Source organism: Zootoca vivipara, chromosome 6, assembly GCF_963506605.1.
Source record: "Zootoca vivipara chromosome 6, rZooViv1.1, whole genome shotgun sequence".
Lineage (NCBI taxonomy): Eukaryota > Metazoa > Chordata > Lepidosauria > Squamata > Lacertidae > Zootoca > Zootoca vivipara.
In genome coordinates this window covers 22,083,877-22,110,397 of record NC_083281.1, presented here as the reverse complement: position 1 = coordinate 22,110,397, position 26,521 = coordinate 22,083,877, and the positions used below count along the sequence as shown (strand labels likewise).

At 47.6% G+C, this 26,521-nt stretch overlaps 1 protein-coding gene across 1 annotated transcript in view; it reads left to right on the top strand.

Annotated features, from left to right (window-relative positions):
• GRIK5 (glutamate ionotropic receptor kainate type subunit 5) overlaps nt 1-12,198 on the top strand; it is an 84,575-nt gene extending 72,377 nt beyond the window's left edge. The window contains exons 16-20 of the mRNA XM_035117543.2: nt 482-647; nt 4,089-4,314; nt 6,272-6,400; nt 7,772-7,893; nt 11,842-12,198. Coding sequence (XP_034973434.1) covers nt 482-647; nt 4,089-4,314; nt 6,272-6,400; nt 7,772-7,893; nt 11,842-12,198 — 1,000 coding nt within the window. The remainder of the gene's footprint in view (nt 1-481; nt 648-4,088; nt 4,315-6,271; nt 6,401-7,771; nt 7,894-11,841) is intronic.
• The last annotated feature ends 14,323 nt before the right edge of the window (nt 12,199-26,521 follow it).

The following is a 26,521-nucleotide window of genomic DNA, read 5'->3' as shown; positions in this document are numbered from 1 at the left end:
CTGCATAAATATGCAACCTGAGTTTGCTCGTGATTAGATGCCATCCGAAAATAGCTGCAGCCTGGAAGCGTCGCGGCATTAGATCTTGAAACCCGAAGGGATCTCATTAGCTAGGAAGTTTTCCTCTGCTTCTGCAGGATAAGTGGAGAGGCACTTTTATGCATGCCCAGAATGCCCTTCCCCGAGAGCCAGTGTGGCGTAGTGGTTACATGGCAGCACTATGACCTGGGAGAGCAGGGTTCAAATCTCCACTCAGCCATGAAGCTCACTCGGTGACCTTGGGCTTCTCACTTTCTTTTAGCCCAACCTGCTCCACAGGGCTGTTGCGAGGATAAAATGGAAGCTGGTTTTTTTTGGGGGGGGGGGAATGGGATATAACTCAAATGCATAGAAATGCATACATTACCCCCCCAAAATGGCTTTCTTTTCTTCTTTTTTGGGCACTGAAAATTGTGTGTGAATTTTGTTCTTGTTGCTGCAGGTGGGCTTTCACCTTGATCATCATCTCCTCTTACACGGCCAACCTTGCTGCCTTCCTCACTGTGCAGAGGATGGAGGTGCCCATTGAGTCGGCGGACGACTTGGCTGACCAGACCAACATTGAATATGGCACCATCCACGCGGGCTCCACAATGACCTTCTTCCAAGTGAGAGAGACGCGCTCGTCAGCTATATGGCTGGGGTGACACCCAGTTCCCTCCCGCAACTGTCATTCATCTGTCCACGGTCATCGAGCATGCGCCGTCATCACCGGCTGTTTTTAAGTCCCCCCCCCCCTTCTAACAATGTTTAGGCGCTTTTGTAAACTGCGGGGTTTTCCTGAGCCTGCTGCTGCCTTCCTCTCGTGGGTGGGTGCTGCTGTTTTAGCTGCAAAAGGCATTGGCACCCAGCCCTGAAGTTGGCAAATCCAGGTCTTTGATTTGAATTGGGGGGAAGAACCACGTAGCTGTGTTTTAAGCTGATCGTGTCCGCTTAGCTACTCTGCCCCAAGTTTTGCTCTTGTTCGTCTTAATAGCTAAAGCACAGAACCTCTTTATTCAAAGACGGGAAAACTCTTAAATGCCTGCTCCCAGGGGTGGCAATCTCCACTATGACCTCCCTGTGAACTTTTCTGGGTCACCTGCTTGGCCCTGGTTGGATTACATCAGGGGTCAGCAACCTTTTTCAGCCGTGGGCCGGACTATATTTTGAAGGGGGGAAAATGAACAAATTCCTATGCCCCACAAATTACCCAGAGATGCGTTTTAAATAAAAGCACACATTCTACTCATGTAAACACACCAGGCAGGCCCCACAAATAACCGAGAGATGCATTTTAAATTAAAGGACACATTCTACTCATGTAAAAACACGCTGATTCCTGGACCGTCCGTGGGCCGGATTGAGAAGGCGATTGGGCCGCATCCAGCCCACGGGCCTGAGGTTGCCTACCCCTGGATTACATGTTCCTCTTCTGTGAATCAGAGAGACAATCTGTGCATCTTTAGAAGCAGGATAATAGAATCCTGCTGGCTTTCCATTCGGCTTATGTGGGCATCCAGGCCTAACACGACATTCTCCAAGGATGCTGCTTAATAGGAATCAGTCCAAAAGGAAAAGGAAAAAAAAAAAGAATTCCCATGGACAATGCCTTGCGTGTAGTTCCCATTTAACTCAGCAGTTAAACAAAGACATGCATTAAGATTGCACTGTAAATCTGAACCAGCGCTCAAAAAGAGTGCAGTTCTGGAAACTGTTCCAACCTCTCCACAACCTCTGTGGGTTGGGCTTCCAGGGCAGAAGCTTTTGTTCACAGCACATTTGAGCCCTTGCACCGTTTGTTTTGCAAATATAACAAGGGGCAAAGGAGAGCAGGTCCTTTCAGGACTCCCCTATTCCTGCGGCTGCAAACGGTTTTTAATTCTAAATTTCAAATCATTGCAAGCCTGAAACCTTCTGGTGAAGGGCAGGTAATTAATAGTAATAGTAGTGGTAGTGGTAGTGGTAGTGGTAATAATAATAATGGTTTTATTTTGTTTACTAGTGCAGCTTCCCCTGGCCACACAACACAAGCTGTTCCCTTTAAAAATGCCCCTTTCTGAACCAATATAGGGCCCTGTTCTCTCTCGCATCTGGAAAACATTATGCGAAGAGCAGCCTTCATTTCTTTTCATTCTCCCGACTTCCTCAGTACCTTTTAATATACCTTCTTGAAATTCTCCAAGTGGTGGGGAGGAAGAGATCTCCACAAAACCACTTTAATTACTGGGTGGATAGCTGAGATGACCTTCAGCTGTCTCTTTAACTATCCCAAATGTTTTCATACATATAAACGCCCAACATCAAGCGCAGACTGTCTCTTGAGACTTGGGCAGTGTCCTAGCCCTGGCTAGCTTTTTCTCTGATATTGTGCTGGGCTGAAGAACTGTTCCCTCTGAAAATATATTCAAAGCTGATGTCCCTCAGGGCCAGGGGGGGCACAGGAACTGACATATCAGTCCGAGTGCCCCCCTCACTACTAATCATAGTATTGGGGTATTGGGGGGGGGAGAGAAGGTCAAGGCTGGAGGTTCCCATGGCAACAGTAGCCAAGGCGGCAGTGACCAGTCTATTGTCATTTTTGGGGAGGGGGGTCTAATTCTATCCTTCTCTTGGTTGCTCTGGCAACCTGTCTCCACAGTAACAGCAGTCTCTGCTCCGGGAGACATTAATGAAGGGAAATCAATCAACAAACAAGGTGGCAGGCCGGATGGCAGAAAGGAAAACCTACAGTCTTGCCTTTCAGCCAGGGCCCTGCAAATTTCTTTCCATCCTGAGTCCCAAAACTGTCTCCTCCTTATGTGTTGCCCTTGTCAGGTCTGAGGACCAGCTCACTGCATCCTGCCACTTCACAATCGCAAGGCAAAATAGTTTTTAGTGTGGAGTCCAGTTCCGCCTTCATATGTTCCTAAGTCCTCGGGTTTTTCTTATAGTTGAAGTTGATTCGTTAATCGCCTTCTAAAAACGCCATCTCTTGTGACGATTTGCACTGGCGATAGTTGACGACAAAGAATAATGCATTTAAAGCAAGACTGAAACCCTAACAAGTGCACACTCATGGCAGAGACCCATTGATTCACCTGAGAAAGCCTATCGGAACAAAAATGTCTTCAATTGTTTCCAGAAAGTGCTGATAAGTGACCGCCTATCATCTTGGCAGGAATGCTGTTCCACAGAACAGAGATAGCCCTTCTCCAAGTTACTGCAGAAGAAACTTCTGAGATCTTTGCAACTTGAAGGAGAAACCTGGCCACAATAATCTACTAGGTGTGCAGGGGCTGTATCATTATTATCAATAATAATAATAATAATAATAATAATAATAATAATAATAATAATAATAATAGCCCCCCCCTCGACATATACAAAATGACAGGTTACCCTGATAATTCCCTCTCTAGTGCTAAACTTGGGCAGCCCACTGCATTATCAGTTTGAAAGCAAAGCATCTAAAAATTCAACATAAAATTGTGCGTTGCTCAAGTGCATTGCCTGGGCAGTTTCTGATTTATTTTTAATGTGCGCCACCATCTCTCGCCACACCCCGTGCTTCTGGCTGCTTGTCGCCTGAGAACAACCTAGCCTTTTTATTTCCACCAGCCTCAGGGAAAGGATACAGCAAGCCCAGTTCCACTACTTGTTACTGAAAGCAGTAATCTGATTTTCACCCTGGGCCTCAGACAAGCTCTGTAGCATGTCAGTGAACTGTGTGGTTAGAATGTTGAACTTAATACAAATGAAGCCTAAATTTAAATTCCCACTCGGCCGCAAAACTTTCTGAGTGACCTTGGGTTAATCGCTGTCAGCCCAGCCTACCCAACAGGGTTGTTGGGGAGATAAAATGGGGAGGGTGAGAGAAACTTGCACGCTGCCCTGATATCTTTTGGATAAAAATGTAATAAACAAATGTACAGGTCCTTCCTTCGCATTGGGACAATGCTTATCACGATAAAATTTCATTTGTGGAAGAAACTAACTTCTCAAAGGAAGCCATGAGTATATGATCGCCTTGCAAAGTCTTGGCACCATCTCCCCTCATTCATTCTCTACCTATCTTTTTCTCCAACCAGAATTCTCGGTACCAGACGTACCAGCGGATGTGGAATTACATGCATTCAAAGCAACCTAGTGTCTTTGTAAAGAGCACAGAGGAGGGGATTGCCCGGGTGCTGAATTCGAAGTATGCCTTCTTGCTCGAGAGCACGATGAACGAGTATCACCGGAGGCTCAACTGCAACCTCACACAAATTGGGGGCTTGTTGGATACCAAGGGCTATGGCATCGGCATGCCACTGGGTGAGTGGCAGTAGCTGGAGCCAATCATCAGCTGGCATCGGTGCCAAGAGCAGAACAATGGAAAATGTCAAAGGCACAGGGACATAGAAGCGTGGGCCTAATAATAATTACAATGTTGATAATAATAGATGCTATTTATATATACCTGAGTCACTTCTACTTCTTGTGGAGGTTGTTGTAAGACTCCTACCTTGATTCTTCTGTACTGCACCTAGCACTAGGAATTCCTAGTGCTAGATGTTGTACAAAAAAGAAGATATGAATCGTGTCTATATTATACTAACACGAAAGCTCAACAGCACAAACATTTTACCAGCACATAAAAAAAAATCCCAAATGACAATGAATGCTATGAATCGCCAACTCTTTACTAGCAATCCGTAGTTAGCAGTTCATAGTCTTCACTGTTTAAATAATAATAATAATAATAATAATAATAATAATAATAATAATAATATTTAGATGCCGCCCATCTGACTGGGTTGCCCCAGCCACTCTGAGTGGCTTCCAGCAAAATAGAAAAAGATTACAAAACATCAAACGTTAAAAACCCACCTATACAGGGCTGCCCTCAGGATTCTGTATGTGTTCATGTGACGTCTGTATTGTTGATCTTCTATATTGGTATGAAATAGATACTGTTTATATGTACGTGAGCCTCTTTATTGTCCGAAAATATCAAGACAAGGCCCTATTTTGTAGATTTATAATCTGAAAGTAGTCAGCGTGGGGGTGCGATGGGGGTTCTGGGAGAAGTACCACCACAGAAAACCTTTGTGAGGTTGAGCCAGGTGCCCTGTTAATTGGCTCAGACTGGGATTGGAATGGGTATTGGAAAGAAAGAAATGCAAATAACTGGGGGTTCCGCCAGGTGGCAGGTTGTCAAATGCATTTGGAGTTCAGGACACTCTGAACTAATCAGAAGGAATTCTTTTTGAAGGCCAAAATTGACCGCTGAAATTTTTTTTTCCTACCAGAAAGGTAGAAGGTGTGCTTTGTGGAGAGGCCTTAATTTGAGATATTGCAAATGGGTTGTCGACAATCAATTTTTATTTTTATTTTTTTACATAAAATGTCCCTTGGAAAGGGTAAATCCAGAATAAATTGAGGGTGGGGGGTATACAGGTTCGTGTTCTGCTGTCAATGACATTGTGTGAATGCCAGTGCTTTTGTTTCTGAGGGGATGCAGGGGGACGCATACCCCTAAACATTTTGTGAATCTTTGTACTTTTGTCCATTTGCTGTATTTATTTCCCCCGACTGGAACTGTAAAATGGTGGTTTTCTTGAGTCAAAATGAGAGTACCCCTAAGCATTTTTTTAAAGAAAAAAAAGCTCACTGGTGAATGCTACAACAAAAAACACCTTGCATGAATCTTGCAAAAACGCACACTGATTTTCTCATGCAGACGTGCTTGCGTATACCAGCTCCTTCTTTTTCCCCTTCTCTTTTCCCGTCTCTCTCTCTCTCTCTCTCTCTCTCTCTCTCTCACACACACACACACACACACACACCTACATACATAGGCAGGTATAGCCTGTCTTTGGGGATGTTCGAAACAGTGGTTTCATCAACATGGATCTTTTCGATTCCCCTTTCACTTTGGATGAACTTCGGCAGTAAGGTCGGCCAGTCACCCAGAGATCAATACTGAGGGAGATTTTCAAAAAGTGATATAGGCTTGTTCTTGCAAGGAGCTCCAGCTGATTGCAGCAGCTGAGGCCCCGTTCGCCTTCCCCTCGCTTACCTTAAACGCTGACAAGCCTTGTGTGACCAATAAGCCAACTGGTAAATGAGATTCAAAGTCAGCAGGGAGCTATATTAGACGCCTTTCATAATGCTGGAGCCGGCATGCCGGCCCCTGCTCTGAAGCTCGACTGAGTGATGGCCTGAGAAGGGGTGGATTAATCATCATCGACAGCCCTGTGTCATATCTGCCTCCTTGACAATCCCGCAGGCTCCCCGTTCCGGGATGAGATCACCCTCGCCATCCTGCAGCTTCAGGAGAACAACCGCTTGGAGATCTTGAAACGCAAATGGTGGGAGGGAAGCAAGTGTCCAAAAGAAGAGGACCACCGGGCGAAAGGTGAGGTGCTGAGGGTTAGAGGGGAGGGTATGATGGGTGCCGCCAACCTGAGGTTGCCAATGGCCCCATGGTTGGGTTAACACTGAGTAGAACCCAACTAGAATTGCAGCCCAAGGTTTTTTGATAAATATGCGGCTATGGGTTAAACCAGGCTTCCTCAGACTCGGCCCTCCAGATGGTTTGAGACTACAATTCCCATCATCCCTGACCACTGGTCCTGTTAGCTAGAGATCATGGGAGTTGTAGGCCAAAAACATCTGGAGGGCCGAGTTTGAGGAAGCCTGGGTTAAACCCACACCAGGCACTTAAAGTACATAACTTCTTCCCCCAAAGGATTCTGGGAACTGCCGTTTACCCTTCACAGATTCCCAATTCCCAACAAACTGCAAGTCTCAGGATTAATTGGGGACGGAGGCATGAGATCTAAATGTGCTTTGAACGTATGGCACAATGTTCCTCACGCCTCTCTTCTGTACAAACAATTAAATATGGCAAGCTGGGGGGGGGAATAAAACCTGGAAGAAGAAGCCAGCAGGTGAAACCTTGGCATTCAGCATGGTTCTCGACCTAAATGACGGCCAACAGTATATGGTTGTGAGGCCCTGTCTTTGGGGCTGTTATGGCCTCAGTTTTTGGAACTTAGATTTCATGTGTGGCTCACAGGCATGCCCACCTGCTGAAATCAGAAGTAAGTTTTGTGGAGATTGCTAATAGGCTGTGTAGAGCAACCTCTGGTGGCGAGAGAGAAGACTGCCAGTCGAAAAAGATGGGTTGGTGGAGGAAAATCCCATGACACAGTAATACATGCCTCACCATAGCAGAAACAGATCCAATAATGTATCCGACTAACGGTTGAGCAAGTCAGTAGCTTCTATTGGTTTGGACGCAAAGGGTTTATCTTCAGCCTGTGTCCTATTGGTTTTTAAAGATCCCGCTTATTGAAAAATCAGCGAAATGTTTCAGCCCATTTACAAAGTGATTCCGGATTGGCTGGATTCTGGGGAAGGAAAAGCTGAAAAATAGTAGCCAGGGAACAGCAGGGAAAGGGAAACATGGTGTCTGCAAACATCCTAACTTTCCAAAGCATACGTTCAAGTTTTTCTTGGGTGGGATTTGGGGATCTTCCAAAGCGCTGAAAATTGCACTGAAAATATTTGGAAGCGAACATTCAGAGCTGCTCTGGGCACACTGGGCAAGGAGACAGCATTATAGGTGTGTGAGAGAGAGATCGTGTGAAATCCAAGGTGTTAGGAATGCTTTCTGACTTCCTGAAAGTGGCCAGGGTGGGGCAGCTTCGAGCTGTGTCTATCCTGTCCTTGCTGGCTCCCGTTATTATTTTTTCTTCTTCCCTCCCCCCCCCTCCGCCAACAGGGCTGGGGATGGAGAACATTGGAGGCATCTTTGTGGTGCTCATCTGCGGGCTCATCATTGCAGTCTTCGTTGCTGTCATGGAATTTGTATGGGCCACGCGTCGCTCAGCTGAACATGAAGAGGTGAGGTGGGGTGGTTCTCTGGTTGGGGGTGGGAGGGTGGGGCATGGAGGAAAGAATGAAGGACAGTGGCTGGGTCTAAAGGGAAGACTATTGCCACCAGCCCCTGAGGAAGTATGAGTGGGTGGTTTTAAGAAGGGCATTAAACTGGTCAAGGAGCCACAAGGAGATTGAGAACTGAATCAGAGGGTCTCATGTACAGACTGGAGTACAGACTGGAGACTTTTGTGTGTGTGTGTTTGTGAGAGAGAGACAGACAGACAGCGCAGACCCTCCAGCATTTCTCCAATGAAAACAGGATCGTCCTATTTTGTTGTTTGTTTGTTTGTTATACCCCACCCATCTGATTTTATTAATTATACTCCACCCATTTTATTTTGTATTACTCCAGCCGCTCTGGCGGCTTCCAACATTAATAAAAGCAAAATACAGCATTAAACATTTTTTTAAAAGCTTTCCTATACAGGGCTGACTTCAGATGGCTCTGGGAGTCGGATAACACCATACACTTCAACATCTCTCTGATGAAAATAAGGACTTCCTAAGGAAAAGCAGGACATTCTGGGATCAAATCAGAAACCTGGACAGCTTCAGTAAATCAGGCACTGTCCCTGGAAAATAGGGACACTGGGAGGGTCGAGGAGAGGAGAAGTTCACGTTCGCACCATACATTTTAAAGTACCATGCCACTTTAGACAGTCCTGGCTTCCCCCAAAGAATTCTGGGAACTATAGTCTGTTAAGAGGGTTAGGATGCCACTATTTCCCTCCCAGAGAAGCAATTCTCAGAGTTATTTAACAACCAATCCCTCTTCACAGGGAACTCTGGGAATTGTAGCTATGTGACAACTCTCAGCATCCGTATCGAACTACAGCTTCCAGAATTCTTTGGGTGAAACCACGACTATTCAAAGTGTGTGACACTGCTTTACAAGTATGGTGTGCATGTGTGCAGAGAGCCAGCAGAAATCTGCCGTTGTTTTCAGAGCAGGAGCAATGATATTGTCCTGCTTGTTTGTGGCTGGGCCTTAGCTACTCCTTCTTCAGCATTAATGCTGCCCAGCCATGTTGGCAGCCGTCTGCCTGTATTGCCTACCAGGTGTGCCAGCCACCAAACTACCCTGGCACTTAGTATTGCCTGCACTGATTGGCAACAGTTCTCCTGGATTTCTCTACCTGAGGACGCCGGGGATTGAACCTGGGCCTTCTGCATGCAAAGCAGATTTTTACCGCTGCACTACATCCTCCTCTGGGGGCTTGATGTTTGAGGTTGCCCTGTAACAGAAAAGCATAATTTCCCTATTGTTCATGAGCTGACATTGGCTTCATTTTGTGGTAATTTATCGGTTGCGAGCACATATTATTTATTTGCTTGCTTGTTTGTTTTGACTTGTTTGTTGCTTGCTACCCAAAGGTCTCCAAGCAACTTGCAACGTATTTAGAACATAAATTTAAATATATTCTGCCATAAAACAGAACAAAACAACCGCCCTAACAGCCGCAGGAAGCTTTGTAGTCACATAAACATTGAAGATCACAGAGGATGTTGCCCTGCTGTTCAAAATGAATTGTTTTATTATTTTGTTCATCAGCTGTTGAAGCTTTTCTTTTTTCATACATGGGGGGGGGGAACCACCTTGTTTCTAACAAGAGCTGAAGGGTTATTCTCACCTTGTATGCCCTTGATTCTTGTCCTCTGTACTAATACTTCTTAAATTAGGGAGGGGAAACCTGTGGCCCTCTTGATATTGTCGGCGTGCAGTTCCCAATGATGGGAGCTTCAGCCCAGGAACTTCTGGAAGGTCACAAATCCACTCTGCTTTAAATACACCAATAATCATTCAGTTATCATTATCAATTCTATTAATTGCTGTTTATATCCCATCCTCTAAGACGCTCAGGGCAGTGGGGTAGTTTTGGCCCAGAGAGTGTGCGAGACTGACTGGAACAAGGCCCTCTGGTGTCCTCGACTCCTAGAATTGTAGAGTCAGAAGGGATCCCAAGGGTCATCTAGTCCAACCCCCTGGAATGCAGGAATCTCAACTAAAGCATCCATGGCAGATGGCCACCCAGCCTCTGCCTAAAAACTCCCAGTGAAGGAGAGAGTCTGCCACCTTCTGGGAGTGTCTGTTCCACTATCAAACAGCTCTTACCATCAGAAAGTTCTTCCTGATGTTTAGTCAGAATCTCCTTTCTTGAAACTTGAAGCCATTGGTTCGAGTCCTACCCTCCGGAGCAGGAGAAACAAGCTTACTCGATCTTCCGTGTGACAGATACTTAAAGATCATTATCATATCTCCTCTCAGCCTCCTCTTATGCAGGCTAAACAGACCCAACCTCCCCCCCCCAACCTCAGCTACCAAGACCTTTTCTTACAGAAACTCCCTCCCTGTATCCCTCTTTTCTCTCTGGGTCAGCAACAGGGGAAGGGGAAGACCCTTCAGAAGTATTTAGTATGCTAGCCTCCATTTTCTGTTTTGTTTTAAAGATTTCTCTGTTGCTCCAACTTTTGAGAATTTTCCCCACATTTTGCCCAAGTAAGGACCATCTCCAAAATGGCTGCCGTATTGTAACATCACAAGATGGCTGCTATGTCTGGATTGGCACTAAGTGATTACGTTTCATTGAAACCAACTGGCAGTAGGCTCACAAAAATTTATTCCAGCAGGATAGGTTGGATTCATTCAAACAGTAGTACTTAGGTTTCTCAAGAAATTATATTTTTTAAGGATTAAATGAACCCAGACTAGGTCTATCAAACATTATTAATAAGAAGACATAATTTTCTGTATTGCCCTCTGTTCGTCGCATAAACACCGCTTCCATTCAGCTGCAGTTCGCCTTGCAAACTCTGTTATTTGTGTCTCTGTCTGCTGTGATGAAATTACGTAACTTAGGTAATTAATTGTCGTACGTAAATTATGTTGCCGCTTCATTTTTCCATCCCATTCATTTCACTGCAAAGGAAGTGGTAGTGGACAATGAATTAGGTATCATTTTAAGACTGAAAGCAGCAGCAGCAGCAAGTGAATACTGATCTATTTGATGGATTGACTTCCGTTCTGGACACAAGACAAATAAATGAACTTCGGCCATTTCTGTTCCCGCTGAAATTTCCCCACATCTCTAATCATGATAGTTCAAAGACAAACCCCTGTGTTGAGAGGCACTCTATCTATGGTTACTAGCGGCTGGGGAATCCCACAGGGGTCACTACCTTGCCCTCTAAGTTTCTTGGGGGCATTCTAAGTGAAGAGGTGGATCTTTGTTCTCTCTTTCACCATTTACTTTTTTAATTCAAAAAACCTTGTGATTTGAAGGTAGTCTGTGCTTGTTTGTGTTGTGAGAATCCAGGGGTTTATACCTTAGTGATTTGGAGGCTGGGTTTGCCAGCAACACTTTCATTTCAAAAATACTGTTTTTCTGGGTAAGCGTCGCAGCGGAACCTGCAAGCATTTGAAAACTGAGGAATAGGCTTGAGGTTGAATCTCATAGGGCAAAATACAAAGTTTATCAACTTTTTAGGCCCCGTTTACTGATGGGCTGCATCAGTAAAATACTTGCTGCTTGGAAACCCTGGTCAGGGTGCAAGTAGAGGGGCAGGGTAGCCGTGAAATGGAATGCCAGAAGGGCCAAAGGAGCATGCCTTCCTCCATTGGTGCCCCACAAGTGGGCAGGGGCTGGTCCTGAAATGCTGCCCGCTGTGTTAAATTATCCACAATGCCCCAAGCCGCCTAATGTAGCAACATTACACCGGTGCTATGTGTGGTATTGTGCAAAGTTTAACATGGCTATTGGCTTCTGCGGCCACTGCCACCACACAAGTATAAATTGCCAGGAAAATAGGGGGATGCAGAAAAATGGGGGGTCCCTATTTTCACCCGAGGAATGTTGGGGGGTATGCTTAGGGTTGCGCCCACCTCCTCACTGCTTGCTCCTTCCTTCACGACAGATCTCGGTGTGCCAGGAGATGCTGCGAGAGCTGCGCCACGCTGTTTCTTGCCGCAAGCCGACCCGCTCCCGCCGGCGCCGGCGCCACTATGCCACCCGAGGCGCCCTGTCACTGCGCTCCGTCCGAGAGATGCGCCTCAGCAATGGCAAGCTCTACTCGGGGACTCTGGTGTCTGAGCCGGGGCCGCAGCGCCTCCTGGAGGAGACTCCCCGGCCTTGCACCCACGTCCGCATCTGCCACGAGTGCCGGCGCATCCAGACTCTTCGGGGAGCCCCCCCGCCGCCTAGGGGGCCCCCGCCTTCTGAGGAGGGCACTCCGCGCCGGGGAGCCCCCCGCGAACTCAGCGGACAGGAGTGAAGCCCGCCCCACGTGCTTATTGGCCCCCTTCCCCACCTCGGCCCTGCCTTCACTCTCGTGCGGAGGCGCCTGCTGTTAAGACATGTACGCTATGCGTATGCCCTGATTTGGGGGACCCAGGCCTGGGGGGACTTCCCCGCACACACTCTGGCGCATAATCCCTTGCCCTAGGGGTAGTGTGTGGATATATTTGCGGCCCCCCTGCCTCCCCGCCAAAAAAGAAGGCCACAGCTCTTCTCGAAATCAAAGGGGAAGAGAGAGAGAGAGAGAGAGAGAGAGTCCTTTTCTAATCCCCACTTCTTGTGGGAAAGAGACATACATGCCCCCCCCCGCCCCAGTTGAACCTCGCCGTTGTGGTGGTTAGATCTGTGGTAGCTTGTTTCTGACGCTGCAGAAAGACAGTTTCCTGAGCCTCTTACTATGAGGGAAAGGGATGTGAAAACCAATATCCACAGACACAGCCCCCAACCCACCCCTTTCGGCCTTGCCCCCCTCCAGCTCCTCCTACCCCTTCCACAGTGCAGCTGCAACCACAGCCCCCCTTTTCATGCTGTTTCCCCCATGCCTTCGCCCCGTGGAGGGAGTTTGCTTAAGCAGAGGTGCCAAAAGGGGTTCGCGATCCCACACTGCCCCCGCCACGTGCCTGCTGGGAAATGAATACCTCCAGCTATTTGCGGGGCAACGGGACAGTTCGCCTTCTTTTTATGGTGCGGGGGGGGGGGGGAAGGTCGGGACCCCTGCCGGAAGGTCCATTTAGCAGCGCGGAAACCTAAACCCGCCGCACGGCTGGCGAGGTGGGTTGCGTGCAAGCAAACCATACATTGGCGATGGAGACTGAACTCAGGGTCAACTAAGCCGCCTTCTGAGGAGTCGTGGGGCCTGCCGGGTTCCACACTTTTAACAAACCAACCTGAAGTAATACAGGACCAAGAACTTTAAAAAGGGGGGGCAAGTGGGAAGATAAAGACCCCGACAGAGGTAACAAACCAACCCAGCTTTTGGGGTGGGGGTGGGGGGAGGCGAACTGCACAGGACCCTGGAAGCAGAAGAGAGTGGGGAGCGAGGATTTGGTCTGTGGGGGGCCCTCCCCATGACGTCTTGTCTGTCTTTTTTAATTTTTGTTTCATTCTTTAAAAAAAGATTTTTTCTTTTCCTTTTTGGAGAAATTTCTATAGAAGCCAAAAACTGGAGACTTTAGTGGCAACCCCAAAAGATAAATAAACGTGAAAATACTTGATTCTTTTATGTGAGTGATGGGAGAGAATTATTACTTTGTGCTAATGGTGGGGGCACCCTGGTGCACGTCCGTTGGGGGGGGGACCCCATGTGTGGATACCTGCAAACAGATTCAGCACACATAATCCATCCTTTTTCCTTCCCTAAGCCCTGCTTGGGATGCAGGTGGTGCTGTGGTCTAAACCACTGAGCCTCTTGGGCTTGCCGATCAGAAGGTCCGCGGTTCGAATCCCTGTGATGGGGTAAGCTCCCGTTGCTCGGTCCTAGCTCCTGCCAACCTAGAATTCGAAAGCACACCAAAAGGTGCAAGTAGATAAATAGGTAGCGCTCCCGTGCGCTGCTCTGGTTTCAGTGTTCCGTTGCGCCAGAAGTGGCCTAGTCCTGCTGGCCACATGACCCAGAAAAACTGTCTGTGGACAAACGCCGGCTCCCTCGGCCTGTAAAGCGAGATGAGCGCAGCAACCCCAGAGTCGTCCACAACTGGACTTAATTGTTGGGGGTCCTTTACCTTTACCTTTAAGCCCTGCTTGCTTGAAACAGCAGCTTGTGAAATGAAGCCTACATTCTTCTACATTTGTAGAAAGGAAAGGTGATGGCTGCACAAAGCTTTATTGACAAAATGGTCTTTTGGGTTTTTTTTAACGTGTTTCGAACATCTTCCTAGGAGGAGATTGAATAATGCACAATCATTCAAAATCCGAATCGTTTCAACATTCTCACAGAAATTAACTGCAGAGTGTACCCCCTTTCTCTGATCCATAGAACAATTGTAACAAAATGTGTTTAAAAATAAGAAGAAAGGGAGAGGAAATCGATACGAACACATTACGGGCATTTCAAATGGAGCCGGCCCTGCTCTTTGGCAGGCAGGAGAATGGATGCCACCTCAGGCAGCTGATTTCAAGATACTGCCAAAGGACAGCAAATGTTCAATTGTAATGCATTACTGGGTATTTTTTTTTACCCCCATTCGTACATTACATTCCAGAAATGAGAAGATTGAGCTTTGAGTTTTACTTCTGGCGATTATCTGATTGATCCTCAGTGGAGAATTACATTTCAATTGACATGTACAGGGTTGTAATGCTAATCAAAAAGAGACTACCGTAATTACATCCCTGTGCAGTAAACCTATAAGTTCTTTTATATACGATGTTTTGGTTTTTCTGATTAAGGCAAAACAGATTCAAATAGAGTGGTGGTTTTAAAGGTTCTGTTCTGTGTGCAAATGCAGCAGCCGGCGGATATGCCCAACATAAAATATACTAGCATTTCCCTCCATGGTGACTCCCAGATGTTTTGGACTTCAACTCCCATCATAGGGAGCTGGGTATGTTTAGCCTGGAGAAGAGAAGGTTAAGGGGTGATATGATAGCCATGTTCAAATATATAAAAGGATGTCATATAGAGGAGGGTGAAAGATTGTTTTCTGCTGCTCCAGAGAAGCGGACACGGAGCAATGGATTCAAACTACAAGAAAGAAGATTCCACCTAAACATTAGGAAGAACTTCCTGACAGTAAGAGCTGTTCGACAGTGGGATTTGCTGCCAAGAAGTGCGGTGGAGTCTCCTTCTTTGGAGGTCTTTAAGCAGAGGCTTGACAGCCATATGTCAAGAATGCTTTGATGGTGTTTCCTGCTTGGCAGCGGGTTGGACTGGATGGCCTTTGTGGTCCCTTCCAACTCTATGATTCTATGATCCCTGACCATTGGCTAAACCAGCTGGTGCTGATTGGAGTTACAGTCTTCTCTTCAGCACTCTGTTCACCAGTCCTTGTTCTTGAACCCATTTGACCTTTGGCTCACAGGAATATTTCTACAGATTCCCCTCCCGTTATTTCCTCTTTGCCTCAGCTCTTTGTCCTCCCTGCCCCTCCTTCCAGTTCACTTCTTCCTCCTCCAAGCATCCTTCCCTCAAAATACTAATTTCCAGACTTACTCAGCATCTTTCCTCTGGCCACTCTGTCACGTATCTTTCCGCAAAGTTCTTTCCTTAGCCTTTGGCTAGCCTCAGGAAGTTGCTCCCGTCCGCAGGGACCTTGCCAAGCATACTTTCCCTTCTCCCACAGAAACGGGAAACATTCTTAGAGCTTTGTTCTTTGAGCAGCTGGAGTGTTCGTGGATATTCAGTGCCAGCGCTTGGGCTCAGTCGGTGTCTGGAGACTTCACTGCTGCAAGTCTAGAACGATATAGAAGTGCCCTGTTAAAACCTTGATGCTAGCCAGGGCTCGATGCAACACATACGCAGTCTGCCATGAAATGATCTGTGTGGCGGAGGATTGTGTCATGGGAGAATGTCCAAAATCTGATTACAGGGAAACCTCAGCATTTTGGAGGGCTTTCGAACAAAACATCCTGTCCGAGGTAATTTCAATCAACAAGACGAAAGCCTCCATTTCAAACCATTGATTTTAGTCATCATGCCAGCTCCCATTTCTTTCTTCTTTTTACAACTGAGAGGGACATTCTTATGGATTGACACTTATTATTGATTGGCACAGCCATTAACCATGTTGTTCTGCAGTTTTAAAAGGCTTCTACACAAGACAATCTCCTGTCTTACATTGGAGAGAATGTAAATAAATATATGATTTCTTTCCAAAAGGTAACTTATGCAGGGTGCAATATTTGGTGGTGTCTTCGTTTTCTTCCCTTGTACACAAAATGTAGGGTTTAACTCCCCTTTTAAAGGTGAACATGAAGTGGCTTGTGGTTTCACATAGGCTAGTATGAAAGGCTTGAGCTGTGGAGTGCTTGGACTGGGAGCTGGGAGAGAGTGGCTTTAGATCTCAGCTTGGTTTCATCTCAACAAAGCTTAGGAAAATCATTTTCTCTCAGACAGCCCTGCCTCGCCACAAATCTGTTGCGTTAACTGTGGAAGCGTACCCTCAATTCTGACCAAGCTAAGCCTCCTAGAGCAAAATATACCCCACAAGGCTTAGTTCCCAGAGCCAAGATCAGTGTCATATGCTCAAACCGTCTTGCCCCAGTGAGCAACCTGGACACCAAATTCTGCACCTGGCGGCGTTTCCGAACCAACTTCAGAGGCAGCCCTACGTATAACGCATTGCAGTAATCTAACCTCGAGGTTACCAGAGCATAGACAACAGTAGTTAGACTGTCCCTGTCCAGATAGGGGTGTAGCTGGGCCACCAGCTGAAGCTGATGGAAGGCACTCTGGGCCACTGAGGCCACCCGAGCCTCAAGCAACAGCAAAGGATCTAAGAGTACCCCCAAGCCATAGCTGCCAAGTTATCCCTTTTTTTAAGGAATTTTCCCTTATGCTGAATAGGCTTCCTCGCGAGAAAAGGGAAAACTTGGCAGCTATGCCCCAAGCTACAAACCTGCTCCTTCAGAGGAAGTGTAACCCCAACAAGAGCAGGCGACCTCCCAGCCATCCAGTCTAGGGAACCACCCACTAACAGTGCCTGAGTCTTATCTGGATTGAGCTTCAGTTTATTGGCTGTAATCCAGTCCATTATCGAGGCAAGAAAATGGCCCACCGCATCCACTGCCTCGCCTGCAGATGTAAAGGAGAAGCAGAGCTATGTGTCATCAGCATACGGTATTGCTGACAGCGTACTCCAAAATTCCGGATGACCCCGTTCAGCGGCTTCATGCAGCATAGGGGATAAAATTGAACTCTGAGGAACCCCACATTGAAGGCTCCACAGGGCCAAAACGCCCACCCCCACCCACCCAGCATTGACCTCTGGAAATGTCCACCCAAGTAGGACTGGAACCACTGCAAAGCGGTGCCGCCACCCCCACCCCCCTTACTTGGACAGCCGCTCCAGAAGGATACCATGGTTGATAGTATCAAAAGCTGTTGAGAAGTCGAGGAGAATTAACAGGGGCACATTTCCCCACCTCTCTCCTGACATACACGGAAGCCAAAGCAGTTTCTGCGCCAAAACCACACTGAAACACCAACGGAAATGGATCCAGAAAATCTATTTCCTCCAAGAGCACCTGGATCTGGTCTGTGAGCTTTTAGCATCACAATAACCCTGTGAGATCAGTTACAGGTAGGTAGCCGTGTTGGTTTGAGTCGAAACAAAATAAAAAAATTCCTTCAGTAGCACCTTAAAGACCAACTAAGTTTTTATTTTGGTATGAGCTTTCGTGTGCATGCACACTTCTTCAGATACCTGTGAGATCAGTTGGAGAAATAACAGCTGGCCCAAGGTCTCTTCCTGGGCTTTGGGGCTGTTGGATGGGGAGTTAATAATAATAATAATAATAATAATAATAATAATAATAATAATTTTAAAGCTAGGTCCCTCTTGCTCTAGCCTTATGGTATTTGGAACCGAACAATTGGGCTGGGGTCTAAACCTAGTCCCTGATTATATGGTTGACTTCAGCTTTTTTTTAAAATCTAGATTGTTCCAAATTGCATATAGTCCATTCTGTTTTCTCAGGCATGCTTGAGTGTGGTGGTACTGTATATCAACAGCTGACTTTTATTTATTTTTTAAGGAAAATGCGTTTTTATTTTAACATTTTTAATTTTTATCAATACTTCTCAAAAGCTATGCAAACATGTATACCCAATACAAAGTATTTTTTCTAATACACCAGAAAAATAGAAATATTTTAAAAATCTAACTTAAAAGGAAACAGGAGCCAAGAGAAAGAAGGGGGGAGAAAAAGGGAAACTGTAAAAAAAGAAAGAAGTTAAAGCATTGCTTGCATTTCTGTAATGTTTTGCACACTGGAATTTCTCAAGCAGACATGTACCGGTATTTACCCTTCATTGGAGGAATGCCTTGCAGTGCCCACTTTTAAACACCAGGTGGCATCCCCTTCTTTAATCTAGTTGTGGCTTGATGCTGTGGTCTAAACTACTGAGCCGCTTGAACTTGCTGATTCAAATCCCCACGAAGCAGTTCAAATCCCCACGAAGGGGCGAGCTCCCATTGCTCTGTCCCAGTTCCTGCCAACCTAGCAGTTCAAAATCACACCAGCGCAAGTAGATAAATAGGTACCACTGCGGCGGGAAGGTAAAGGGCGTTTTCGTGCGCTCTGGCACTCGTCATGATGTCCCATTGCACCAGAAGCAGTTTGAGGAATCTATGGCCCCTGTAACCAATTCCGCAGACGGGAGCAGTTGTTTGGGCATATGTATGAGGTCAGGCGGTCTCACAGGTAAACCATATGTAAAGCAAGTGCTCAGGTGTCGTGCCAGAAGCAGGCTCCATGCAGGAACACATTACATACAAAATACAAAACACAGAAGGAACATCAATGGATCAATGGAACATCAAAGGAACATTAAAAAATAAAACCCCCCTTGTCTCCTTAGGAGTGAAACTCTGGGCAAACCTATTGCCCTGTGTGGGTTTATAATTGGCAGGATTGCCTGCAGTTCAGGTTAAATTGCTTTTGAAGAGAGGATCTGGTTCATAGGTTCCCAGATTCCATGCTTTCTGCGATCAAGGCTGGCTCAAGAGATTTTGGCTGCGTACACATCACATGTTTAAAGCACATTCTCCACCTGCAGCGAATCCTGGGAATTGTAGTTTACCCTTCAGAGAGCTAAAATTCCCAGGATTCTGTGGAGTGGGGAGTGCTTTAAATGTATGTTCTGCACACAAGCTTTGCTGTCTGTAGGTGGGCAAGATGGCGGCTGTGTCCACACACCGTGCATTTAAAGCCGATTTGGAGCATGTGACTTTGATCCCAAGAGCTGGAAAGGGTTGCCCTGTGTTAAGAGAGGCTAATTTACAGTTCCCAGATTCTTGGGGGGTGGGACAATGTGCTTCCAACAGGGGTGGCGTGTCCTTTTCCGCTGCTTGAGGCAAAATGGGGCGTGTGGCCCTGCCACTACTGCTGCTGCCACCGCACCTGCTGCTACCACCACAGCCACTCCCTGTTCTGCCACTGTACAAATAGCACCAATTTCAGGCAAGCTCACACCAATTTTGGCTGAGATTTCGCGGCTAGATCTCGTGTGATTTTGCCTGAAATCGACACTGATGGCGGTGGAGCCTCTTCACCAGTGGAGGAGGTGACGGGGCAGGCAGTGAGGATGTTGCCGGGAGCCTTCTGCCACCTGAGGCAGCGGCCTTACCTGGCCTAATGACTGGGCCGGTGCTGCTTTTAAATGCACGTTTCCTGTATGGTGCTTATATAGGTGCTGCTTTTCCCTGTACTGAATCTTGCCAGATTGTTAACCGAATTTTAGTTTTGACTAAAAATTGTACCCGGGAGCCAGTAGGCTAGACTACGTGGAGGCAAACACAGCCTTGTCCTCTCTGTGCCTCCTCAGCAGGTGCTGACTCATTCTGCCTCATGATATGGCCAGCCGTTCCTGGCACGCATTCTCCATCATGTTAATATGTGTGCCGACTGATGCAAACATCATCATTCAAACCTTCTTCTTTTTTAAATGAGATTTTTATTAATTCACACACACACACACACACACACACACACAATGCAGCAAAATAGCGGCTGCAGAAAAACACAAATCGAACAAGTAGAATATGGAATCCTCTCTTAAAAAGTAATTCTTAGCCCTTAACAGGTCCACAGAGGACAGTATCTGTCCCCAGCTCTTGCCTGAGATCTTTCTTTTCATTTCTCAGCCTCTCACCCTGTGAGACAGCTGTTCCTCTGGCTCTCGCCCATCAACCACCCTCATAAGTATACAATCTCTGGACCTTAAGAAAGGCCCTGGGCTCCAAAGAAAGAGGGTGGAAGGTAAGGGACAATAAGAACAGAGAAAAGAGAAAGATAAAAGAGACAAAAGAAAAATAAACATTAGAGAAAGATACAAAAAGAAAACTTCAAATTTTCCATCAGCCGGTTACATTAAAAAAGGGATTATTTGAAACATTCTGGCACCCGTCTTCTCCACTTCCTGCCGAACCAGGCTCCCCCCCCCCCCGCAGCTGGAACTCTCCAAAACTCAGTTCTGACACCTATCAGGTGGTTGCCATGGCCATTCTAAGAGAATGAAGGAAGTGTTCATGGTGAGTTTCATCCAGGGATGCCAACTTGAATAAAATATTGCGGGGGAAGGTAAGCCCCATTCAACATAATCGATCGCAAGACACGGTGCACACAGAACATTTGAATGGCAATGCCAATTAACTTTTTTGGGGGGGGCTGGCCCTCTCAAATATTTGGGGGGAGGGAAGACCCCCTTGGCCCCTAGAAGTTGGCTCCTAGGGTTCCAGTATTTCTTTTTCCAGGAAGATAGCACTATGTTGAACAATATTTCTTATAAGTCAAGGTATCTCAGAATCATTCATTTTATCCCCCACGAAAAGTCTGAGGTTGGTTCCCTAACTGTTGTTATTACTGATAAACATAGGCCATGGTTCCCACCCCCTTGTGACTTTGTCATTCAAATGTTCTGATGCTATAGGAATTTCAGGATCGATCTCAAAAGGCCACTTTCTTTTCAGTGCTATTTTCATAATGCAAATATAACCAAAAGAAAGGGACAGCATCAGCTCACATTAGCAATTTTAAAAACCCATCAGTCCTGATTTATATATATCTATTAATAGAAGCAGTTCATTTGTCTAAATCAGGGCCAGTCCAAGATATTTTGGCACCTGCAGTGAACCACAAAATGGCATCCTGCCCCCCTCACCTGGGAAGAATGGGTGAGGGACATAGGCATACCAAGGATCAAAACTGGGGGGGGGCACGCCAGCCACGCCCCCCACCCCCAGCCACCCAATTGGCTGGCTGGCAATGACGTGGCCAGGATCCCCCCAGGAGGCATGTTCAACGTCCACACACCCCAGAGGGGAGGGGCCGTTTCTAGCCATTGCCAAGGCGGCACACAGAGCTACCCACGCTTACACGTCTGCCTCGCCCACTCCTTTACTGGCAGCGGTGACTAAAATGAGGCAGCAGCAGCGAAGCTGCCTCTGTCGAGGGAAACCTGGACCTGGACCTGGGCTAACTTCAGCCCACACTCCTTCAAGTCACAGCGAGCACAGCACAGAAAAGTGCTGCCCCACAATGCTCTGTGGCACCTCATTTGCATACATGCAAGTTACCCCAGGTCCAGGTCCAGGTTTCTCTCGACGGAGGCAGCTTCGCTGCCGCTGCTGCCGTTTTGCTTCAGCCGATCAGGCCGAGGTGGAGCACAGCTGGCAGCGTCCCTGCCTGTTGTGCCGTGCTCTCCAACAGCCTGGCAGGGCGCTGGACCAAGGCGGCTGGTATAGTTAAGACGGCCCTGCCCGCTGCAGCAAGATCGTGTACCCGACTGAGAAGGTGACCTGTATTGACCACAGCTCGCGCAGCGGGCTGTTTTATACCACCCCCCTTTTTGCTTCTGGGGGCAGCTGCCCCCCCTGCCCCACGCTGGGCTGGGTACGCCCATGGTGAGGAAAAATCTTCATCAGGACAGGAGGAAGTGGGGAATAAAATTTTGCATTGGGATCCAGTGGTGCAATGTGGTGGGGGCACAGGAGCAGTTGCCCCGGGCACAAAATTATTAGGGGCACAAAATTTCCAAAGAAAAAAATAGCACGCTCTCCTCCTCAGGGCCTCTCTCAAGAGGCAAATCCCACCCAATCCGGTCCCACAATTGTGCTCTCTTTCCCCCTCCCAAAGCCTTCACTTACTCCATTGGGTGAAAGGCACATATTTTGTTGGGCTGTTTATATCATTTGTTTTTATTTTATATTCCGGCGGTGGCTGTGATCTGCATTGAACTGAAGGGGGAAAGGGGGAAATGGTTGGCGGGGGCCAATCAAGGAGGTGGGTGGGCTGCAGTTGCCATGCAGGTGCTGTCACAGGTTAGGGAGTGCAAGTTGCCTTGCCCCGGCCCCTGGCAACTCACGCTATGCCACTGTTGGGATCTGCTGCCCCTGTGGATCCTGCTGGCCGAGGTGACCACCTTACCTTGTCTTGTAGCTGGGCCGGTCCTGATCCAAATAGATATGCGAATGAGACTTATAAAAGGCATATGTTAAAATGTTGATGTAATGTTGATTACATCAGCATTGGGGGGGGAGGGGGACATGGATGATGGGGCTTTTCCTGTGGTGCTTTCTTCCTGGTTAGAAATTGTTGTTCATATTAACTTTGGGGGGAAATCCTCTATATTTGCAGATGTTCAGACACTTTTAAATGACATTCCTGCGATGTGGGGTGTGTGTGGCTGCGGGTGCTTTGCTGTTTTTGCTGCAAGAGAGGAACACAACTACCCCTCTCTGGAAAATATTATTATGAATACTTATTAATATCCTGCCTTTTTCCCAGAACTAATCTGAATCACCTCTCCACCCTGACTCTGAGTGTCTAGGAGCCCAGTCTCTTCTTCGGCACATTCCTAGGCCATCTCTCTGTTGGGAGGCCAGGCGAGGCCTGCAGGCTCTTCTGGGTGCCCCGACGGAACTCCTTGCCACTGCTTGCCAAGGGTGCAAGGGATTGGGCGGGGGAGGGCGCCGATACAGCTCCTTGCCAAGGGTGCAAGGGAGCCTAGGTACACCTGTGGCACTAGTGCGCAGAAGGAGAAGGAGAAGGAGAGCTTCCCCGGACATTGTATTTAATAATTCCTCAGAAGCGTGGGAGGGGAGACAACCCCAGAACGAAACCGCAACTCTCTTTGAAGGAACCAACGCAATCCTCACGGCGAACACACGGGGGCAACCTCGGGTCGAAGCGCGCGCCCTCTTTTTCCTGCGCTTCCATCGTGGGGTTTCCATCTCATGCAACCAAACGGGGCAGAAGGAAAGTGGCTCTGCAGCGGGAACCGAGGCAGCAGGATCCCCTTCCCTCGCCTCACACAAGGGAGGAGTTGCGGAAGTATGGAGCGGATTTGGGGCTGGCAGGGGAGAGAAAGGGGGAGTATGCTAACGGTATTGGAGGAGCAACGGTCCTAATTCGGAGTGTTCTGGTTTGGGGGGCGATGAGCACCCCGACACGTGAAGACCATGGGTGCGGGCGCGAGACGTACTGGTGGATCCTGAGGGCGGGTCCAGGGCCGAGATCGCTTTGGGAGCAGCCTGCTGAGAAGGGGCAGATCTATTTATTTATCTATCTATCTGTCGGAGTCAGCATTTTATTTATGCTACTTTTAGCTGAATCGCAGGATTTGAATGTCCCTATACAGAGTTCCTGACTCGGGAGGGGAAGAGGGAAGGACAAAGAGGACTAGAAACTTGGGCTGCAGACCCGGATAAAGTCCCCAGAGGGGTAAGGAAAGACGCTATTTCCCCCCTCATGTACGTAATATTTTTGCACCAAGCTGCAGGTGGATTCCTTATTAATTCCTAGGGTTTAGGGGTCCCCCCCCAAAAAAAATCTCTAACAATATTCGCAAGTCACACACCACCCAAGAGCCCCAGCGGTTAAGTGGTGGAGATGCGGTGGGGTGGGGTGGGGGGACAATGAGAACGGGGGTGGCAGCAGAGCCCACCGCAAATGCGTTCCCTCTCCCTCCCCGGCAAACCACACCCCGAGCGTGTGATCTCCGTCCCCCTCCCCCCATGCCAATGAATACATGGTTTAAAATTGCAGAGGATGTAATGGTATATCTTACAATGCAGCAGGAGGTGGGGGCGGGCGGGAGGTCGGAGCTGTGTGTGCCCCCCCCAGCCTCTTCCCCATATACCAGCTGCCTGCCTGTCTGCGTCTTCCTCCACCTCCCCCCGACCCCCCTCCAACCACCACCACCCAGGTCTTGGCATGAGATGGAAAAAGCGAGGCGTCCGATATGAGGCTTATGTAACCGGAGCCTCCTCTCTGTTAGGGCTGGACAAGACGGGACACGTGCGGGAACGGATGAGACAGCTGTCCGGGAGGGGGGAGAGAGAGGCGCAGGGAAGGACAGAGAAAAGACGGCGGGGAGGAACGAAGGTGAAAGGGCGTCTCGGTCTAAGAACCCAGGCTTCTTCGCGAGAGAGGGGGGGGAAATCTGTGTGCTCTAACCACTAGGAATCACTCCCCTTCCTCACGTTGAGCCCCGGGGGTATATCTCCATCTAATGGTGTCCTTACAGGAGAAGGGAGAGTCTGCACTAAGAATTAGACCTTTTCCTCCTCTCCCCATCGCTTAGATGGGTTTGGCAACTCCTTCAGCCAGCCACTGCAGCTGTGCCTTAGTCATCTGTCAGGATGGAAAGCTTTAGTTGAGATTCCTGCATTGCAGGGGGTTGGACTAGATGACCCTCGGGAGTTCCCTTTCCACTCTATGATTCTATAGCATCATCAGATGCTTGACCTCTCCTGTGCTGTGGGGGAGGGCGGAGGCTTCCCCAGCTGATTTCTATATCATCAAGGGCACAAGACCATGTCTGGTTTTTCCTCTTTGGGTCACTTTTATATCTTTTTATTTCATAAAATGTATACACTACTTGATTTTACAAAATAAAAATTTTAAATCCAAAAAACACACACCTCAACGCAGATTATTAAAAAAAAGAAAAAAGCAATAAAGTTATCAATAAGAAAAATTAAAACAATAATTTAAAACTTTCAGAATGCTAGAATATCAATAAAGTAATAGGAGTTGGCAATCTTAGACCCCAGGGTTCATGTTTTCTTCCTGATGTGCCCAATATGGCAAATATTTTTGCTTAACTGTTTATGGAGCAAGAAGCATTAGTATCCACTTTTTACTTAAAAAACAAACAGCAAGAAATGGTTGGTAGAATGAAGGTGAGCACAATGGGGGGGGTTGTGCTGGAAGGGGGTTTGCAGGAACTCTTTGGATTGAGGGCAGAAGTGTACTTAGAGTCCAAGGTACATGTGAGAAGGATCTTAGTACTGTAGTGAGAAGGAACTTGACATGAGTCCACAGTGTGACGCAGCAGCAAAAAGAGCTAATGCTATTCCAGGCTGCATCAAAAGTAGTCCACTTCAAAGGAAGTCATAGTACCGCTCTATTCTGCCTTGATCAGACCACACCTGGAATACCGTGTCCATTTCTGGGCATCACAATTTAAGAAGCATATTGACAAGCTGGAACGTGCGCAGAGGAGGGAGACCAAGATGATCAAAGCCTGAGGAGGAATAGTTGAGGGAAGTGGGTCTGTTTATCCTGGATAAGAGAAGGCTGAGAAAAGATATCATCAAATGTCTCAAGGGCTGCCACATGGAGGAAGGAGCCAGCTTGTTTTCTCTTCTGCTCTGGAGGGCAGGACCCGAACCAAGGGCTTCAAGATACAAGAAAGGAGATTCCGACTAAACATCAGGAAGAACTTTCTGACATTCAGAGCTGTTTGTCAGTGGGAAGGACTCCCTCGGAAGGTGTGTGGCTCTCCTTCCTTGGAGGTTTTTCAGCAGAGGTTGGATGGCCAACTGTCATGGATGCTTTAGTTGAGATTTCTACATTGCAGGGGGTTTGACTAGATGACCGCTGGGGGTCCCTTCCAACTCTACAATTCTATGATTCTAAGAGGTGGGGGTGATAACCCAAGTCCTATGAGAAAGCAGGATATGAGGTTGCATGTATGGATTTTGTGCATTAATTCTCTCTCTCTCTCTCTCTCTCTGTGTGTGTGTGTGTGTGTTGTTGTTGCTATGGTGTCTCTGTCTCCCTCCAGAAATAGCCAAATGCCCAAGCCACCTGTCCCCTTCTCCACCCACGCAGCTCTTCCCCCTCCTCCCCCTCCTCTCCTACCGGAAGAGGGGCTTCCCTCCCCCCCCCCATGCTCAGTTGCTAGGAGAGATGAATTAACATCCTCTGGCTACTGATGCAGCCAATCTCTGGGATCTTCCCCCTCCTCCCTCCTCCCCCAGCCTCCCTTCTATCTAGGGCAGAAGAAAATGGGGTGGAAGATGGCGGGAGTGATGGGGTGGGTGGGGGTGGTGGAATTGCGGATGCTTCCCATTCACTCCCCTCTCCAGTCCCACATCACATGCTCCAAAAAACAGACAAGCCCAAGCGTCCTCAGGCTGGGGAAACAAAAAAGAAAATGAACCTAAGAGTCTGTCTTGATGCTCAGCGGCCTATTCTGGCATTTCCCTTTCCGTGACCTGCCCACTGAGCGAAATTTCCCCCAAAGCCTGATCTGTCACCGGCGCAGTCTGTTGCATATAATAACCCTGGATGCCCTGAAAATCTGCCTGCCAATCAATGGTCGCTGTGGAAACCAGATATAGAACAAATGA